The 22423-nt window shown below is 37.1% G+C and overlaps 1 protein-coding gene across 50 annotated transcripts in view; it reads right to left on the minus strand.

The window, feature by feature from the left end:
- The window catches only part of ANK2 (ankyrin 2), a 619163-nt gene that overhangs the window by 135007 nt on the left and 461733 nt on the right, over positions 1-22423 (minus strand). For all 50 annotated transcript variants that reach the window (XM_070609318.1, XM_070609330.1, XM_070609316.1 and 47 more), the window contains one exon: positions 2239-2337. In XM_070609318.1, coding sequence (XP_070465419.1) covers positions 2239-2337 — 99 coding nt within the window. The remainder of the gene's footprint in view (positions 1-2238; positions 2338-22423) is intronic.

Genomic DNA, 22423 nt, shown 5'->3' on the forward strand with positions numbered 1-22423 from the left:
AGAGCCCTATGAAGGTGTTATCTTTTACAGAATGATAGACTAAAAGGGAATGTGCAAAGCTTTGTCCGCATGCGTGTTTATTGATAATCATTAGGGCCAGCAGTGGAGGGTTAACCAAGTTCATATATGACCAGTCAGGAAAAATTCATTTTAGTTATTTAAATGATTAAAAGATGAAAACAAATAACAGGCAGACATACATATGTCAAAGCTGGGATTCAAAACCTCATATGATTCACTTGCAAAAGCCACATTTCTGTGAGAGTTTTAAATTTTCTGAGAATCACAGGGAAACATGGCCTCTGCCAATGTTATGTGCATAAAGGGGTATTTTTGGAACCAGACTGAAATGCTACAAAAGGCCAGACCGAAGGAGCCCTGAGACAGCTGAGAATGCCAGCAAGCTGAGTTTCCCTAAATCACACACTAGAAATATTAAGTCTATTTGGCAAGCAGAAGAACTCTGTAGTATAAAGATTTCTTTAGGTAAGTGATTCCACCTTTAAGGAAATAAAATAAAACAAACATAGATTTCCTTGTTTTGGTACATTTCTCAGAGGTCCTGATGCCGAGATACAGTCTCATATTGTCACTCAAGCTTTGCCTGAAGGTTTTCACAGGGTACTCATTGATAGAATTAGTGTCTCAGAAAAAAATGGTCCCAAATCATAACAATCACGCTGTAGCCTTCTGGTAAGAGTGTAAAATCTGTGTGTGCTGAATAGAGAACTTGAGATTATTTCATACTGGGCAGTTGTGTTTTCCACTCATAAGCAGGAAACATGGTCCCATTAATAGTGGTTTCTTAGAATTTCTTTTTCTTTTAAAGATTGGCAGCTGAGGTAACAACTGTTGCCAATCTTCTTTTTTGTATTTTTCCTTCTTTTTCTCCCTAAAGCCCCCCAGTACATAGTTGTATATTTTAGTTGTGGGTCCTTCCGGTTGTGGCATGTGGGCTGCCACCTCAGCATGGCCTGATGAGCAGTGCCATGTCCACATCCAGGATCCGAACCGGTGAAACCCTGGGCCGCTGAAGCGGAGTGAGCGAACTTACCACTCAGCCACGGGGCTGGACCTGGATTTTTTCTTTTTAACTAACGCGAATAAGCTGTCAGAAAGTTACTGTGATTGACTCCATAAAAATTTTTCTCCCAAAGGAACTGGAAATGGATTTAATAGATTATAATGACCTCTCCCCCCACAATGCAGGGTAGAAGGGAGTTCATGTTTATTTCACCTAAAGACTTAATTTCCAGAAAGAAAGTCATATTAAACATTAAAAATGATCAAGATAGTTTCTGAGTGACAAGAATCTACCAGTCATCTTTCACTCCAGCCCAGGAGTTTTAAAGTTTGATCATTGGAGGAGCAGAATATGAAATAGGAAAAACAAAGCCTGCATACTCTGGTTGAAAGGGGTGAGGAGAGGCATGTCCCAGTGGAACTCTCTTCCCCTTCTCTCTCACGTCACCCACTACCAACCTCCTACTCCCTGAGGCATTTTCTCCAAGCTCAAAGGCTTCTGGAGCATCCCTCAGAAATCACTGTTCTAAACAACATTGAACTTGCTTGTTAATCTGCCTAGGCAAAAATAAGAAGGAAAGTACACAGTAAGTTCTGCTTATTGGAGGACACGCATAGGAAAAGGCAAGTGATGTTCTCAGTTGGCCCATGCCAACCTCTTCTCATGTCCGGGTATCCTGAATGTTTGGATACTGGACTGACTTTGAACATTCTATTCAGCTGTCACCATAATCATAGTCACACAGCTACATGCCATAATTTGTGCTTCAGACAATAGGAACAGCTCTTTTTAGTGACATATTCCTCATAAAATTGTGCTAACACAAATATCTGTGAATTATTTCTGATCATTAAAAACTCTTCCCTTAAGGAATTGTATTGGATCCTAACAAAGGTAAAACATTGATGAATAGAGAAGGGTAAAACTTATAGTAATCTAATTTTGGAAAAGTACAAAGCTCCTCAAACCTAGAGAATGGCAAAATGATGGAAGCATGATTTCATGTAAGAATAAATGGACATGAATCACAAATCAAGGCATAAACTCCTTGAACTGTGTGCACGGGGCCATTCATTCATGGCCACTGTTGTCAACTGCGACAGTGATGGGAACATTCTTCGCATATTTTAGACAGGGTAATGGAGACCCTTAGCAGCTGGATATAAAGAATACAGACATTAAAATCAAAGAACTTGAACCTTCGACAGTCTTACCTCAGTAGCAGTGCTCTGATTAGCTCCATTCTCCAGCAGATACTTTACAACATCTATGTGGTTCTCTTGGGCAGCCATGTATAAAGGAGTAAAGCCATTCTGAAGACAAATAATAAAAAAGACACCTTCAATCATCTGTAAAGTTTAAACCAGGGCAGAATAGAAGGCAAGGAAAGAGAGAGTACTATAACATAGACGTTTGAAATGGTGAGGCATAGGACATGTCTTCACCCCGAAGAAGTAATACATATATTTACCAATTAAAACTAGACAAAATCGAAGTGAACCAGTTCCTACACACAATTCCTAAAAGAATGAGGAGAAAGGGAGAGGAAAGACGTTCCCTCATTTCCTGTCTTCATTTCAGCACCAGAGATTCACAGTTCTCATCATCGAACATTGTGTTAAAACTAAAGATCTTCAGTATCTTAACATCTACATAATTCTTAATATCTACATAATACATAGAATTATCACTATATATAGCATATATATAAAATAATATTTATTAAATATCTTCTGTATTTATCAATCCATAAACTATCTCAACAGACCACCATTATCTTGAATGTACACAGTGTGGTTAGCACCTTTAGAAGTATAAATTATTAGTCATTCCAGAATAGGCTAGGAGAGATTGCAAATCTGATTGAAAATTTAAAGAAATCTATATTTCAATGTTCTCATTGAAGTAACATTGTTTATACTCTATATCTTTGTATTACTTTTTTTAAACCATTCTGAAATTCTATCATTCATTAATTCTCACATTCATTTATTCAATTATTTACTGAAATCCAGACACTGGTAGCTGGGCCATCACACATACAGTGATAAACAAGGTAGACATCTGCCCTCATGGGGCACACACTATGATAAAATTAAAACATTAATATGTAGTCACAGATTGAAGAAAACCACTAAAATATTATAACGAGTTTAAAACGAAGTTTAAGTTGTCAAATTTTCTTTTCATTGGATCCTTTGCAATATGTAATATCTCACTAAGGAAAAAACCCACAAAACTTTGGGGACAAAAAGTGAAATTATTAATAAACTCTCAAATCTAACAATTCTCTCAAAACATAGTTGAGTCCCTTAAAAATTCAATGCAGCAATGAGAATAAGTAAAAACATAGATGATACTTCAGGGATTTTCAAAAACTTTAAAGGGGAGAAAAACAACTCTTTTCAAAAATTCTTCTATATACATTGTGTAAGTGTAGAAATATTATTCAAAATGGCCAAGATCCAGCAAAATATAAACACAGAGTATACAAGTAGAACAAGAGAAGAAATGTAAAATTTGATTATAAAAGCAAACCTGCAGGCTTCAAATGGCAGAGGAAAATTTCTAACAAAGAAATATAAGAGAATGAACTGAGCGTTTTGTAGGATCTGGATAACTTGCTAGCTGGGTAGCATGTTTTTTAAAACACACAAACAGGTGAGATCTTGTGTATTTTAAGAAGACTGAAGAGGTGGCGGAAGGATGGAATTAAAGTTTCAAGGGAAGGGAAAGCCAGTGAGGATGGTTAAAAACAATGAGTGGGTGTGCAGTAAGGCTCTTTCACGACAAGTAAAAGGCAGAGGTGCAAAAAGAGAAAAAGAACTTTTAATAGAATAAAACAATTTGCTTACATGTTTTCCTCTGATAGAATCTTAATCAGATCACGAGAAAGGGAAATAGACCGTGGTTGCCAGATCAATAAGGGAAAGGAGATGCGCCATCCTTGGGCTCCTGCCCTGGTTCCTGGGCTTTATAGGGACCTCCTCCAGCTGAGCAGGGCAGGATCCATCCAGAGGGACATGCCCACTCTGATCCTGCAGCTCCCCTGCTTCCAGACCACACCCCAGGCATGCGGCCACCAGAACCCCTGCTTAGGCAGCCCCAAGTGTGGTTCCAGTGCTTGCTCAGACTTCTTCCTTGGGTTCATCCTGCCAAGAGTCTGTTGCTATGTACACCCTGTAGTAGGTTGACTAATGGCCCCCAAATACGTCCACATCCTAGTGCCTGGAACCTATAAATCTTACCTTATATGGCAAAAGGAACTTTGCATGGGTGATAAATTAAAGATCTTGAGATGGGGAGATTACCCTGGATTATCCAGCTGGGCTTCATGTAATCACAAGGGATTTTATACGAGGGAGGCAGTAGGTCAGAGAGGAGAGAAGATACTACACTGCTGGCTTTGAAGATGGAAGGAGGCGGCATGACTCAAAGGAAAGAGATTCTCACTTGGAGCCTCCAGAAGGAGCCAGCAGCGCCAACACCTTGGTTTAGCCCCTGCAAGACTAATTTCAGACTTCCAAAATTATAATAGAATAAATGTGTGCTACTTTAAGCCACTGAATTTGTAGTAATTTGTTATAGCAGCAACAGGAATGTAATACACACCACTAGAGTTGTTTGCTAGGGAGGGTGGAAGTAGGAGATGAGCAGAGCTTGAATGTGTAGGTTGGGGTGTCTACATATTTACATATGATGCTTTGGTGGTGTGGATGGAGCCAAGGATGCGGAGAGAAGAGGGGCCAGCTGTAGGCCAGGGTCCAGAATCAGCCCTCCCCTCAGCCACCATCCTGCATGGAACTGCAAGGTTTCTCAGAAGTCTAAGTCTGGACTTGTCATGTCGTTATTATAATATATTTGTCAGGGTAGGAGGATAGGAGATACTTATTTAATAGTTAGCTTGATGTATAGCTTTTAATTTAAAAAAATATATTGTAAGTAGGCTTCTTTTACACTCTTGTCCTGGGCCCTGCAAGTTTAATGCTGGGCTATAGTGGTAGAGAAAGAAAAGGGAAAAACGTCAAGGCTGATGATGTGTAGTATATCGTGGGGAAAGGGCAGTGACAGAGAAACATTCACGATCTTGGTTAGAGCGCATCATGAACAAGTTTGTGCCTTGTGCCACAACCTGAGCATGCAAGGGCTTCCAGCAGAGTTGGAGAGGCACATATGAAGGACGATAAAAATAGAAATGCTCCATGCTACTCCCTGGGAGAGATGCTTTGAATATACCACCTCAGATTACTGGGACCACATGCCCCTGTTTGCCTGGGATAGTCAAAGTTTATGTATAGTATCGTGGAGTAATTATTAGTAGTGTCTCAGTTGGGATGATAAATTGGATGGCCGAATACTTAGAACAGTGCTGCAATATTGGTATCATTATCCCCATTTGAACTGAGGCAGCTGAGGCTCAAACACTTGGGTAACTTGGCCAAAGTCTCCCAGCTAATAAGTGAACTGGAAATGACAGACAGGAACCAGCCACGAATAGGCTTCTTCCCCTCAAGGAGCTGGGGATCAAGTGTGGTCCTCAGCCTGGCTGTGTGATAGACACTCCTGTGGAAACTTGCAAGACTGCCTACATACCACCCTGACACCAGACTGAACTGGAGTCTCCTCAAGCCGAAGCACATGCATTTTTTAAAAAGCTCGGTTTTTGAAATGACCTGGAGAACTTTGTAATAGGTGATTCAGAACAACTGAGTGGTTTTGGGCAGGGAGTACCATGACCACGTTTGCACTTCAGAAAGTTCACTCTGCTGACAACAGATGCCTTGGTTTGGGGTGGTGGGAAATAAGAACGGAAGTAGGGGTGAATCAGCTTTTGCAATATTTGCAAGAGTGAATTTACAAGATGAAAGAAACAGGAGCCAAGATAACATCTTGGCTAGGAGAAGGAGGGAGATATTTACTGTTACCAAATATATGTAGTAAGAAGGCAGAAGAGATTTACTACAGGTCCTAAAGATGTGGGAAATTATCCTTTCTTACCTCACTGATGCTATTTAACAAGAAATAGTCCAGCAGAGAATGGGAAACACGTGCTTGGGACAGGGCAAGGAGCACTGTGACACCACTGTCAGGTTTACGAGGAAGCTTTTATCTTCACACAGAGATAGGTTAACACCACAGGATTATTGGCCTCGGTGTCCATGCATCCAGGTACTTTCCAGGATATTATGTTTCTATGTTTTTCTAAAATAGCCTGGTTGCTTGTGGATATGAAAGGATATGTATTTTCTCCTTGTTGGTATCAAAAAGTCAAAGAGATCCACATCCCAGCTGACACTTGGAGAGTGTCAATGAGTACAGCATTGTCAGCTGTAACAGTAGTTCCAGCATGACCAATAGGTGCCCCTACTAACTGGTTATTAAATATTTTGAACATTATTCTTTCCATAGTAAATTATCATTTGCCCTTTATTTATACTTACTCAACAAAACTGTTTGGTGAGCCTTCACCGCGAGGCATCACGTGTTCACTTCTAGGGATTCAGAGATGAAAGGCAAAGTCTCTGTTTATGAGGAGCTCACGATCCAAGGCTGAGATGGGCAAGTCAGCAAACTATGGTACTACAGTCAGTGAACACATTTATAGTTAGTTTCCTATTTTTCAAAAAGAAGTTATGGGGCCGGCTCCATGGCCGAGTGGTTAAGTTCGTGCGCTCCGCTGCGGCAGCCCAGGGTTCGGATCCTGGGCGCGGACATGGCACTGCTCGTCAGGCCACGCTGAGGCGGCGTCCCACATCCCACAACTAGAAGGACCTGCAACTAAGATATACAACTATGTACTGGGGGGTTTGGGGAGATAAAGCAGGGAAAAAAAAAAAAAAGATGGGTAACAGTTGTTAGCTCAGATGCCAATCTTAAAAAAAACAAAAACAAAAAACTTCTTTAAAAAAATAAATAAAAAGAAATAAAAAAGAAGTTATGTGTTGGATATAAAGAGAACATAGCAGGACACAGAACTCAACTGGATGAGGAAATTATAGCCGAAGGAAGTCACTGGGAGTGAAGGCTGGAAGACACTGGGAATGATTCGGTTTGAACTAGTCACAAAAACACTGAAGTTAAGCTAGAAGCAGGAAAGGTTTTTCAAAGAGAGAAGAGAAAACCAACATATAGAGATTGTGAAGAATTCATCATGACTGGTGGGGAGAGGAGGCTGAGACAGATGGGCGTCCATCTCCACTTGCCCTGCTGAGAAGTCTGAATTTTATTCTGACGTCTTGCAAGTCACTGAAGGGTTTTAAGCAGGGGTTTGACATGGTCACATTTCCATTTGAAGGACATTAATTTGCCAGGGGTGGGGAGGATGAATTGGAAAATGACCAGAGTACACTCTGGAAGAGTAGAAAGAAGGTTTTGTAATAATCCAAATGAGAAGCGAGGATTCAAAATATGAATATAATTTTGATATTTAAAAAAGTAATTTGGTATTCATGTATTTATATTCTACTTCATGCCCTCCAAGATTAGCAGTGGTAACAGTCTACGATTTATTGATAATATTTCTCAGACTTATTAAAAAATTATAACATTTTCCTTCAAATCCAGTAGTTATGCTGCATTTTAGAGAATTCAAACACTGAAATATTACAAAAAATGTTTTTCCTATTTTCATTAGTGATATAACTGTGACTCAATCATCAGGTTTTAGCCCTTGGTGAGAATTCTTTTTGGTAATTGGATTATCTGGGAAAGCTGAATGAACAGGAGCTAATATTTTTATGTCTACCCATCAAATATAGATTTATTGAAGTTTTTGAGAACATTTTTAAAATAAGTAAATCTATTGATATTTATATGTCATTTCAAAAAAATTATAAAGAGACAATGTCAGTATGCAAAGTAATGAATGGTTTAGCATCAATGTATTGGATAAGGACCAAAACTCCAAGAATAATCATTATTACCAAGTTTTAAAGAATATTAACTTTTCAGCCTTAATTTTGCGGGTATGTATAACCTTATTCTTTCTTCATACAAGTGAATATTCATCAGTTGGATGACTTGAAATGATAGATCATATAAAATTACTTTTATCTTAACACAAGAGTCAATGTTACCATTCAATTCAGAAGGTTTTTTTTAAGGCACTAAATGTGTTCTAAAATTTTTCACCTAGGCACCAGACTAGGTATTTTGAGAGTAATACATGTAGATATTCATTGTTCCAGCCCTCAAGAGCAGGAAATATAAAGGAATTCACAGAATACACGTATAGAGAGTCATCTACAGCTCAATACATACTATAATCACTGAAAGAGAAGATAAATAAGATGCTGCCAGAGCACTAAAGAGTGATCACTTCACACCATGAAGAAGGGACTCTGGCCCAAGCACACAGATCTGAGGGGAAATGAGGATGCCTTAAGGAAATGAAGACAGTAGATCCAGAGAAAATGAAATGTTCTTTGCTGCTCTTTTCTCTTCTGGTTTCACTTGCCCCGTCCCTCAAGAGATGTGGTGTTTGTACGGGAAGTCTGACTGTGTTTGCTGCAGGCACATATTTCACTTGGGGAATTCTGTTCTCTAAGCCTAATAACGAGTCTAGTGAATAGTAAAAGAACAGTAAGGAAAATCACTGAACATGAGTAAAGCAAAGCAAGAATGAAACTTGAAAAGAATTCTTGCAGGTCAAAAATTAAAAACAGAAAAAATTCAAAGATCTCTTAGCCAGACTGGTAACATAGAAAATGTCAATTCATGCATAACACATTACCACCCAACTAAAGAGAAACCTGAGGTAATTTCATAGATCAAGCCTGAGCTAAAAGAGTGGAAACTGATTATGAAAACTTTAAGGGTGTATAAACTAATTTCTCTGTAAACTGCTCATTGTTATTTTATTTGTCATTACTTTCAGTCCTGTGCTGCTAAGTGTATTAAGTATATTTCAATGATTAAAAGAAATTGCCCTATTTTCCTAGATGAAAATGTTATAGCTAAAAGGGAACTCATCATTTTACATTTGAGGAAATTTTAGCCCAGAGACTGAGTGGACCACCAAGTGGACAGGCCAGTTACAAAGGTTGAGGTGAGAAGACGAAGTAAGCAGGCACAGCAGATGCAGAGATGCTGGGGACTCCTACCCTTTCCTTCTCATTTTTCAGGCCTTGACACAAGTCTCACACTCTCTGAGAGGGCTTATTCGGTGCCCATAACAACGTTTAGCATACAGTAGGTGTTCAATAAATATTTGTTAAATGGGTGAATGAACAAAGTAGAATAGGATCTAAGTTCCTTTTCATGCCTGTCGTGGTTTTAAAACATGACTGCAAATGCTTTGACACGCCTCCCTTCAAACAATGGAGCCTAATTCCCCTTCCCCTTGAATGCGGGCCAACTTAGTAATTCACTTCCACTGTATTGATTATGGTGGAATTGATGGTGTGTGATAGAGGCTAGGGTTTAAAGTCACTGCCTTATTGTCTCGCTCTCTCATGGATCACCTGTTCTGGAGGAAATGAGCTGCCACATCATGATGATATTCAAGCGGCCTGTGGAGAGACTCACAGGAGAAGGAACTGAGACCTCCCACCAACGATTAGCACCAACTTGTCTACCATGTGCAAAAGCACCTTAGGAGTGAATCTTAGGCCCAAGAAAGCCTTCAGATGGTTTTAGCCCTGGTCAACATCTTCACTACAACCTCATGAAAGAATGAGCCATAATGTCATAGCTTAGCCACTACTGAACTCCTGATCCAGGAAAACCGTGATGATAAATGTTTACTAATATTTTAAGCTACTAAGCTTTGGGATAATTTGTTATGCAGCAACAACTGACTAACACAATGTCCAACAAGGTCCTACATGATCTGGCCATGGCCTACCTTGCCAACCACACCTCTCACCATTCTTACCCTATGCTGCTTCCTTTTTCTTTAGGACAGGAATTCAGATCCTAGACAGTTACTTTCAAATTTTCTACTCATATAACTCTCTTCAAATGCTATCTAACCTAGAAACTCTCAAAATAAAATATTAAACATAGCTGCTCTGTTTGATGTTGACTGAGTGAGAACTATTCAGCAAAGTCTTCCCCATCCTCACACTACCAGGACAATAGTTTTTAAACTATGCTGTATTCCAAGGAGGTACATCAGGGATCCTTCTAGCAGAATGGAGAGTTTTAAGAGCTATGACTGTTTGAAAACACAAAGACAAAGCAGTATAACGTGGCAGTCATGTGTTACCCTTCTTTATAATGTTCTGCAATTGGAAAAGACATAGTCTTTGCATTAAGAAGAAGAAATGAGTGAAGTAGGTAGCTCGTATATAGTTGCTTAGATGGAGCAATCTACAGTCTAAGAGAGTTTGAAAACTACAGCTTTCAATCTTTATAAGACCCTTAATTTCATGTGCCATTTGTCAGTTTTCTAGGAGTATTACGTATACTCTCCATATCTACTGAAAGACTTATCAACAAATTACACAACCAATTCCAAATGTAGAAAATAGGAATGGTTACAGACAGCTCTGGATTTGAACTTAGCAAAAGTAGGAATACCCTTCTGACGAAGCCTTCTGTCCTTTGCAGGAAGGTCAGTGTCAAGACTAGGTTTTTTCACAGAGCAGAATTCTTCAGCAGCCTTAGCCATGACATGCTAGGAGGCTCTTCATCACACACCGGTTAGTGCTGTTTGGGTATTATCACGCTAGTTACATCCCAGATGCTGTGTATCATCTTCTTCCTTTGAATTAGCATTATGAGTGATAAGGTTGGAAAGTATCCCCAAACTATCACCCAGCTTTTAGGTCAGGATGATTCCAATTATTTCCCTAAATATATTGCAAATGCACAGCTGTAAAGCATGTAAAAAAAACCAATGGGTAGTAATTGTAGTCACAAAAATAGGCTATTTTGTGTACTCTGGGAGTCTACTTAGGGCAAAAGAAGAAGAGATAGATTTACGCACTTGCTTGGTAGATAAGAAGGCATTTTATTAATTAAAATGTCACACAAATTTTCTCAGATGATCTGAACTTGACAATTTTTTAAGAGGGTTAGGATATTATGAGTTATTTTAACCACCTTCTTCTCTCCAAATTGCTTTAAAGGATTATAGCTAAACTATTAAATGACATTAAAATAATTAATGTTCTAAATCTTTACAGGGAGGTTAAATTTCACGAAATGTTTACTTTATCATTTTGTTTCATCCCCAGGACCACACTATTAGGATCATTTAATGGATAAGTCTATGGCTCATAGTTATTCACCCAAGGACACACTCACAAGTGCTGTGATTGGGGCCTGAATCCTAAAGGACTCCGAACTCAGTGCTCCTTCCACTCCCCTCAGCTGTCCCCTTCAACCAGGATCAAATTGCCTCAGAGAACACCCACACTCTTATCTAGTAATTGGACAATTAATTAGCCTTTTTCTATTTTCTCCTAAGCCATTCACTAGAGATGAGCAGGGGACCTCTGACTAGTGACAGAATTGGAATTGTCATGACCTGTTTGATGAAGAATGTCCTAGTGTTCTCTAAGGTATAAAAATTCTTTTAGTTTTTATTTCCAGTGTGTAAGAAATTTAGGGTGGTAGTAGTGAGGAGAGAGAAGACTGCACACTTTATATTTATTTAACCCTAACAGCCAGGGGAAATAAGTAATATAGCGCTATATGACTCAAGGAAATTAACACTCACAGGGATTAAGAAGCATGCCTAAAGTTTCACACTGCTTCAAACGTGGAGCTGGGATTTGAACCCACATACAACTAATTCTAAAGCTCACGTTGTTTCTACTACATTATTCTGCCATGTGCTTTAGCAGCGAATTTGACAAAGTATTTTATCATGTCTGGGTATTTCTAGCAATCATAAACGACGCTGAAAATACTGTATTCCCATTGGGTCTACCATAACCCCTGCTTTCAGCTCTTGATGGATAAATTACCAGAAAGACATTTGAACTATTTTACATATTCCAAGTTACTCCCTCCAGTGCACCCTGTACAACAACTGAACTAATCTTCCTAAAAAGTATTTTCAACAAACTACTGTCCTACACTGTCATTTTACTGCCCACGATTGAGGATCAGTTTTCATAGACCATGGCTGAAGATCAATACCTTTTACACCCTCACTCCAGAGTCATAATAAGAACGAACCTTTAACACATGTTCTGACATTGCTCCAGACCAACTTGTCTCACCAATACTTCTACGCTCATCAAGCTCAACTGTACCTCCTAACATTGTTGTTACCAATTTTCCCATGTGGAAAGTCTTCCCCTTCAATTTCCCCTCTTATCTCTTTTTCAATGCCTGGCTCAAGTCCTCTGTGAATTTTTTCACGAACAGAGTTTAGTCAATTCCAACTTTCCTCTCTAAGACAGTCTGTTCCATACAATTTAGGAGCAAATCGTATAGGATCTTCTGTTGTTTGCTGTTGTTTTCTGTGTGTTTGTCTTGACTTTACACATAGGCTGTATACTTTTTAAAAGCAGCTTCCTGTCTGACACTGGTGGGGACTCCTCCACAGCAATCAGCACTGTGCCGAGTACACAGTAAACACCCGATGAACAGCTGCTGACTGACTAGCAGTTTACGCTTGGTTTTATTTTACTCAGTTCCTGACAATTATAGGTAACTTAGATCTATGCTTTTCTCCTTTATTCAAGTTTAAAATTTAAACTTAATAGGTAACTTATGACCACTGCATTCTACAGAGGAGTCAAGGTGGCTGGTGATGTTTTATTTACTCTCACATAACTCCAAAATGCTGAAACCATTTATCTCCATATTTCACTTTGCAAAAATGAATAAATACCTCATTAAACTTTTAAGCTAGGACTGAATAATTATATTTTTTATGTCTTTGGATTTGTAAACAAAATATGAGAAGCCAGATAAATTTTTAAAAAATCATAGAGAAAGCAAATGGATTTTAAGAGAAAAATGAAATTTTAAAAATGAACAAACCAAATTAATTTTTTAAATGGAACGCCTAAGATACAATAGTATGTGTTTGTTGATGTCCACCCAGGATCCTTCCTCTTTTTTGAAAGTATTCTGGTTTTTTCTTAATGTATCTATGCTTTCCCAGTGAAGCTGAACTCTCCTCGTCTTCTAGCTCCAGGCAGGGCATCTGATGACTGAAGCCAATCCACACATTCCATTCCCTTGGATACAATCACAGGTTCAAGATTGGGGAAGAGAATTAAGATGGTCCAATCAGTCAATACCAGGATTCTCTTTTAGAAAGCTGGGACAGACAAGTTCCCTTATCATGACTCTGAACACAAAAAGTATGGCTCTAATCTTAGGTCCACGAGGGAAGCTGGCCTAGAATAAAGCTGCACTGCAGAAATCATAGCAAAGAGGAGAGAATCTGAGACCTTGGTTATGAATAAGCCAGTGGGAGAAAAAAAAAAAAAAACCCACCAATATAGTAATGGAACTTACCTTACCTATTTGAACTTTGTATTAAAAAAAGCCTAGAAAGTCTCTTGTTTATTTATCCAAGTATGAGGTAAGTTTTTTCTTGTTTGCAGTTGAAGGCATCCTAGATGATACAGACATCTACACTAAGATATAGCTTATACTGCTGTCCTTAGTTTAAAATATTTTCCAGGAAATCTGGAGTATCACAACATGTATCACAAAAATAAAAGTATGAAAGCAAAATTAACTATTAATTTGTTAAAAATAAATTAGCCAGTGACCCTGGGACACATCTGCAGGAAAATATAAAATAGATTTTTTTTATTTTTTGAGGAAGATTAGCCCTGAGCTAACACCTGCTGCCAATTCTCCCCTTTTTCCTGAGGAAGACTGGCCCTGAGCTAACATCCATGGCCATCTTCCTCAGCTTTATATGTGAGATGCCTCCCACGGCATGGCTTGACAAGTGGTGTGTAGGTCTGCAGCTGGGATCCAAACCAGTGAACCCCGGGCTGCTGAAGTGGAACGTGTGAACTTAACTGCTGCACCACCAGGCCGGCCCCTAAAATAAATTTTTAAGAATGAGGTTGAACTACAAAAAAGTAGGTGGATCATTTTCAGTAAGGAAGTAAATTTCTCTTGCAAGTGATGAGAATTTAAAATAATTTTTTCTCTGTGAGTGGCAAATACAAAATAAGGTATTCAGTGGTAGGTTTTCTACCATTGTTATTTTTGCACATATAATGTGCAAAATATAATAACTTTTATTTAAGTTGTTAATAGAAATTGCCTTTACCTATCCATAGAGTAAATGTTTTGTTGCTATATCACATAAAATTTTATAATAATCTATATAAATGACTTTGTGTTGTATACGTAATAAATAATTTTAACGATAAAAAATAAATTTGCAGATGTTGTGCCCTGACTAATCCCTATAGAAGTAATGAAAATGTGTCAACATCAGAGATGAAACTTTAACATGAAGTTAATGAATATTTGAATATTGAAATTGGGTAGAAATTCATTTCCTGACAGATTTTCTTTAACGAAATTTTTCTAGACTTTTAAATTGCCGAACAGCACAGATTATTAGGTTCAGATCTTTAGTATGTAATACAATTTACTTGGATATATAGCAGCTGCTTTAAAAATGTGCATTTTTGAGCAACTTCAAAAATGACCCAGTGGCTTAGAAGCAAGAGGAAATGTGTCACCTCCAAAAGCAAAAATATTGACTACTGCGTATAGGTCCATGATATTGAGAAAATAAAGTCAATAACAATCACTGTGGGGTACTTTTATTTTCCCCCAATAGAGTAAAATCTGAAATCTGAGTAAAATATGAGTAAAATCATAAAACTGAAAACAATTATTTTGAATTAAGCCATAATACTAATGTAATTGGTTATTATTTTATTATTTTAAGGTTAAGTGTCATAACAGTCAAAGAATTTTGACTCTCCAGATTAAAATACTCAAAATACGCTATAACTCTTTTATTTCTCTCACATATTATGCCAAAAAAATTTTTTAAATTAATGATTAACCAAATATAATTCTTGTTTCTACCCAACTATCTTTGAGAAAATAAAATGCTACTCCAAGTCTTTAAAAACACATCTAACATCAAAATACTATATAGTTCATTTGGGCCAACTCATCTAAAGCCACACTTCTTATAATCCTGTCAACAACTGCAGCTAGTAGGCTTCACTTTGTTCATAAATAGAGAAGGTAATCCCATAGCATTTTTCTATTGCCCAAGACATGCATCCAGAAAGTCTAAATACTGGGGGGGGGGGTTAATTCATTCATTTTTAGCTTTTATTTAAAAAATTGAGGTTATGATAGTTTACAACATTGTGAAATTTCAGTTGTACATTATTATTTGTCAGTCACCATATAGGTGTGCCCCTTCACCCTTTGCGCCACCCTTCTCTCCCCTTCCCCCTGGTAGCCACTAAATACTTCTCTCTGTCCGTGTGTTTATCTGCCACATATGAGTGCTATCACACAGTGCTTGTCTTAGGAAGTCTAAATATTTAATGAGGGGCCGGCTCCGTGGCGGAGTGGTTACGTTCACAGGCTCTGCTGCGGCGGCCCAGGGTTCAGATCCTGGGCGCGGACATGGCACCACTCGTCAGGCCACGTTGAGGCGGCGTCCCATACCCCACAACTAGAAGGACCTGCAACTAAGATATACAACTGTGTACGAGGGGGAGGAGGGGGGTTTGGAGAGATAAAGCAGGAAAAAAAAAAAAAAAGAAGAAGATTGGCAACAGTTGTTAGCTCAGGTGCCAATCTTTGAATAAATAAATAAATATGTAATGAGATTAAATTATTGCTTCCTTCAGCAATGTCAATCTTTTTTTTTTTTTTTTTTGCCATTTAATGATTAGAGTACTTTGCATGCCAATCCAAAAATGAAAACATATAGTTGAAAGCATGCAAACACACAAACACACTCACACATTCCATTGGGATTCAAAGATTTTTTCTTAATTTTCCAAAGCAAAAGTTTCCTTTTCTTTGATTCTAGAATATTTGCTCTAAGTTTTCTCAGTCCTCAACAATAGTTAGAATTACAATGCTATTCTTACCTCTTGTCTGATATTGGCAGTTTGGGATACAAGCAAGGTCTCACTTCATGTCATTTTATACATATCATACCAATAGAAACTAGATCAAAGACCTGGGACTATAAAGAGGTTCAGTGCTGTCGGAGGAACAGAGCAGTGTAAGGGCAATAAAAGCTTAATATAGAACACTTCCCTTACTAAAGGTGGGTTATTCTCTGCGTTGATTTACCCTTATCTAAGCCCTTTCAAAAGTTGCTAGGGAGTTAGAGCAGGCAGTGCCCCCAGGCAGTGCTGAGACCAAGAAAGAAAATAGATCCATTAAAATAACCAGCCCCAAGCGATATTCTCAATACTTAACAGCTGCTTAATACATTCTAGTTCACAACTTGCCAAAGATATACCCTCAAAGAATAATACTCTCAATGTAATGATCCAAAAACTCATGTAGACAACACATGGGACCATTCATCACATACCCAGACTTAGTATCCTTTGGAGTACTCATTTATAATTTATATCTTGAAATATATTCACCTTCACAAAGAATTTAAGGTTACTTAAAACACTTTATATATACATACAGTTAACATATATATCTAAAGTGGAGATAAGGCTAAAGAGGCAGACCTAAGGAAACTTCAGTTGCAGAAACCTAGTGGGATGGCAGAACCCAGAATGAGCTAGGTGCAATAATTGAACACTTGGATTTTGGCAGCTATAGAAATAAGGGAAATGTGATAGATGATGGAGGTTGTCATATTTTTTAAAAAAGGAAACTTTCTGATTGCCATCTAGAATCTTGATTTCAAACAAGGGACAGAGAAGGCACGGAAGTTGTCTAAATGTGCCCGAGGGAAGAGTTCTCTCAGGCACATATATGTCAGAGAAGGAATCATCAGCAGATGGAGAGTGAGTTTTCATCCAGGGAAATAACCTTTAATTAGCATCTGAGGTGGCAAGGTTGATTCATCCTACTCCTGGAAACTATGAGTGTGACACATCCTTTCTGAGACAGAGGCTCCTTACTTTAACCTAGATGTACCTACAGCAACACTTCCCTTCAAAAAATGTGTTTGATCTGCTTAAAAAATCTGGGTGCATAGAGTTCTTAATCTCAAAATAGGAAAGATACAATTTGGACTCAAATAATTTTAAGGGAAGAGGTTACCCCTCAAAGCTCAGCTATAAAAGGACATAAATATGTCCCATCTATTCCTTATCCTCCCATTAAAAATCAGATTAAAAAATATATATATATATATATATTTTTGATAGTCCTGCCTGGATGTATTGGCTTCAAAATGTACCCAGAAACAACTAACTAAGCTGATCTGTCAGATGTGTTTTCTGGAGCATGCCTGCCCCAAACAACAACTGTCATGGGGGCTGAGATGATAATTATTATTATACTTTCAAATGAGGATGTCTTAACAGATCTAATTGCAAAAAGGATAACTCCCGGTTTGTGCTCAAGGCATTGTCATGGTATAGAATTCTTATCTTTATTTTGGCCGTGGCAAGCGAATATTTACTGAATCAGGTAAGTACAGAAACAGGTTGTTTAGATGTAAGCACCTTTAAAGGTCTAAAATCAGAATTCGGTCTGTGAATAGAAAATGCTTTCCTTTCCTGCTATTATCAGCGGCACTATTTGAGAAGGTTTGCATTGTCTGAGATTGCTGATGGCATCCTGGTAGCTTGGCCTCAAACTATTCCTAGCTAAAAAATCAGAAGGTGACAAAAGATTGGTAAATAGTTTACAAAAATTTACAGTTTTAATTATTTTCTCAGTAAATTGAAAGATTATGACAAATATTCGTAAGAAACAGTTTTGCCAGAAATTGCTTGCCCCTCACATAAAGTAATAGATTTAGTCTGGGATTTGAAATATACCAAGAAAATGTAAGGAGAATAGCTGGTTTAACAGCTGAAAGAGAAAAAACAAGGATTTTTCTAAGTAAGCAATCCTTTATCTTCAGCCTTCAAAATGTGTTTCTCATGTGTAAGAAGGGATAAAGAACAGCATATTCTTTTATTAAATCATATTTAAGTAAATTTGTTAAATAGTGGGATTAAAAATGTAAGTTATGTTAAAAGAACAGAAAATAGAAAAATTAATTATTAGATCAAGATAACAAGAAAAAGGGATGTTTTTTAGTTCGGTTGTTATAACTACCAGAAGTTAATAAGGCAAAGACTATCTCGGTGCATCCCCAGTGGCTAGCACAGTGCTTGGCCTACGATATGTGTTCAATGAATATTGTCAATTTTCTTTCTTGCTTTTGTAGGAACTGCTTTTTCTAATCATTCAGCTTCATGCTCTTTTTCCAAACCTAGGTTATAAGAAGGAAAAGTCACATATAGCTAATCCCTAAAGATGAAATTTCTGTATAATCTTTTCTCTACCTCTACCTCCAGATAATAACAGTCTCTCAGCTCCGATGGACAATCAGCCATAATTACAAATATGGTCCTCAATTGATGCACCAAACCATTTTTTACTTATTCAACAACTAAAGAAAATAACACCATTATATATAATAATTAGGAAAATAGCTAACATTATAGTCCATTTATTACATACCTGGCCCTGTTCTGAGCACTTTGCATGTACTAACCCATTTCCTCTTTATATTTACTCTGGCAGTCCATACTGTTACCCCTATTTTACAGATGGGGAAATGGGGTCACTGAGAGGTTAAGGAACAAGCCCAGGGTCACACAAATAGGAAGTGTAGAGTAGGGGTTCATACCCACTAGACTGTAGAGTCTCTCATGAAGTCTTCATCCCAGCAGGTAGTATTCTCAGATTAATTAAACTTCAATTAAACTAAATCAATTAAATTAATTATTTCATTGCCTTTCTTCTCTTGTTCAGAAGTAGTGGATCTGCCCTGCTCCTCTATTTGTCTCCACTTGCTGACGTCTTTGTCCTGCTCTCCTGAAAAGATGCACCTCAGTTGTTTGGTACTTTAACGTCAAGGTTTTATTCTACTGCTTATCTTTCCTGCTATTCGTGTCTTCAAGTCAATGCGTCATTGAAACTTAAAATTTTAAAGGGATACAATTTAAAATATTGTATCAAGTTATGTTCGGACAGCATTCAGGAGAACCTCTCGTACAATCAGATCATTAGCAAATGTCTTTTGATGACATTGTTGGTTCACGTGAGTTTCAATTCCTGAAAATACAAAATTTTAAAAGGCTGCTCTTTGCAAATGAAAGATACATACTTTCACAATGATGTGATTTTGTGACCTTTCAAAATCATTAAAAAACATTTCCCAATGATTTGAAAAGAACAGAAAATATAGTTGAAGTCGGTCATGCAAGCACACTCTGATGAAGCTCTACCCTGTGATTCACAAATCTAATTTCAGTATATTTAAAGTCCTACTCTACCGCTTTTAGATATGAAACTTACTACTTTTAGTGTTAACTGTTTAAGAGAATAATTCATTTCCTCTTTCAGACTGAAGAAAATCTTAGACAAATACCATGAAAGGACAACTCTGTGATTCATGGATAGAATTATGCAGGCAATAGGCTCTTAATAAATTAATAAATGTAAAAATATTTTAACAATTGATTCGTAGGTTCCTTTAGATTGTTTATTTAAATAATCATATCTTCTGTATAAAACAACATTTTTGTCTTTTCCTTTTCCATTCATATTCTTATTTTATTGCATTGGCTAGGGCTTGAATGCAAGCTTGAATAGTATCACTAACAAAAATCCCTTCCTTGTTACTGGCTTTAACGAGAATACTTCTAATATTTTGCCATTTAGACTGATGTTTACAGTGTTTTTTGGTATATTTCCTCTGGAAGCAGCCTGATGGTCCTAGTTGGGTAAATTTTTTATTATTTAAATTCAATCTATTAATTTAAATACATATTAGATACACCATTTAAAATAATATTAAAATATTGGATACAAAAATATGTGTAGTGGAGGACTAAAATTATCCATAAAATACTACCAATTAGTCTTTCAAAGAGGTAAACATATGCTCAAATAATAGATGTAGCATGGTACTTTATATTTAAAGAAAAGCAAACCATATCAATCCAGAACACTGATGTTTTTTAATTAGCAATTTAAAGTTGTTTCTCCATACCTTCAGCCTGTGACTTTAGACTCATTGATATCTTGTTCTATATAAGGTATATTAATGCTATATTTTAGTCACTTCAAAAATCTTTTTACTATTGTACCATAAGCAAAGATAAACAATACTTGTTAGGTTTATGATATTTTATTTAGAATTTTCCACAATTGGAATTACCCTCTAAAAGTGACTTTCAAAACTAGTATTTGGTTAAAACCACATTTTGTTAGTTGTACTTCAGTTTTCACCATCCAGAATGTAGGTATCTAAGATGAGAATTCTCATTCTTTTATCCATTAGCCTGAAGCTACAAGTGTCTCTAGGTGATCAATGTCTATACTCTAAAAGTCCTGATATTGAATTAGTTAAATGATTAAATTACTGTTGTGTCTGTGCTGAGGATAATGCAATTTCATGCACTCCAACTGACAGTGTTCTAAGGAGCGTGTGAAAAAAGCCAGTCAGAAGAACTACAGATTTCACTTTTAATAGCAATCTCTTAACCTACATCAGTGAACTGACTGTTACACTGCTCACTGTGCGAAGAACAGGCAGCAGTGGCCTGCAGAATGGCTGCTCTGGCACAAATGCACTATCACTGAGTCTGGTGATAATGACAGCTAACAGTCATTGAGTTCTCATGCCAGGCATTGTTCTAAGTGCTGCACATGGATTAACTAATTTAATGCTCAGGACAACTTCTATGAGGAAGGTACAATTATTATGATGTTCCTTTCATAGATGAAGACACTGAAGCATGGTTACATGAGTAGACAGTAGAAGAGTTTGAGAATCCAGCTTCAGAATCTGTATTCTTAGCCACTTCGCTATGCTGCCTACCTATGCAATGTCAAAAGGGATCACAGGTAATTTTAACATCTTAAAAATGTCTATTCTCTTTCATGGATTTAAGAGTAGAAATAATCAGAAGATTTCAGCTATAACACATAAATAGTTAGCTGTAGTTAACAGTCTAATTTATTTGCATACAAATTTATATTTACCATGGTCAGTCAATTACTGGGCACTGCAAATCTTCCCAAATAAGAAAGGAAATGCATACTAAAGAAATTGGTTAGAATAACGCTTGAGAAAAGAATCATAAGAAATTGCACCAAATATGAAAGTTAAAAAAAATTGTCATAATGCAGATGCTAATATTCATGTTTCAACAGGGTTACGTAATTAATCAATGTTTTGGGTATAAACAAAATCACTTTGGGTCCGTGAATTTCCTTTCTATAAAGTGGAGAAAGCAATGTCTGATTTCTGTGCAAATAAGGTAGCAAAGAGTAATGAAATAGTCTCAATAAATTCCCTTGTGCTTTTCAGAGTTTTAGACATATAAACCTAGAAAACTCCATTAAGGAAGAATAAAAATGTAATTGCTTATGAAACATCATGGTGTAGTATAAAGAGAATTTAATTGCATAGAAAGGAACTAGAAAAATGATTACTTCTGAATAAACGCATAGTAATTGGGAAGGGGAAAATTATACTTTTTGTTACATAAACTTGTGCATTGTTTTGATTAAAATAAGAATATATTCATATATTGCTGGTAAGTTAAGACAGACAGGTAGATAGATGATAGATAGAGAGATAGATAGACAGATAGATAGACAGACACTCAAATCACACTGAGTATTAACCAGATATCAGAAGACAGAGGTCATCAATAGGACTATGGCTACTTGACTCCGTGGACCTCAGATGCATATAGCAAGTGCTACAGACATGATGTCTCTAATACTCCCTTCCAGTTCATAACTACAATAATTTAGTGAAGGGCATAATACGGGGAGAATGCAAGGGACCCACACCCCTTAAATAAAGCAAAATAGTTAACAATCATCCATGGGAGATTTACTCTAAAAATAGTTAAAATACTGTTCACATCCTAGCCTCTACAACTTTTTGTTAAAACACAAAGCACAATGCTAATTTAGAAGGTCAAAAGCTTTTCCAACAACTTCAGAAAATAGGCAAAATATCAAAGTGTCCATATAAGATGACATAGTATATAGAACGTTGTTGCAAAATGCAAAGCTGTTTATTAATCAATGACATATTCGAATAAAGGAGGGAAAGAAAGGCCACCTGTAAAGTCTTTGCAGCTGGTCCAACTGTCAAATGCTAGTGAGTTTGTTTGTCATTAGCTCCAATACATGGTGTGCACCTTGAGACAAGAATCCTTTCCTAGTCAGACCAATTGAAATAGTGTAGGAATAGAAGTTGAAAATTCTGATCTGTTTAAAAGGCCTTGATATAGTTGGATATTTTGTTTTCTCTCCTGGCCT

The sequence above is a fragment of the Equus przewalskii genome, chromosome 2 (assembly GCF_037783145.1).
Source record: "Equus przewalskii isolate Varuska chromosome 2, EquPr2, whole genome shotgun sequence".
Taxonomy (NCBI): domain Eukaryota; kingdom Metazoa; phylum Chordata; class Mammalia; order Perissodactyla; family Equidae; genus Equus; species Equus przewalskii.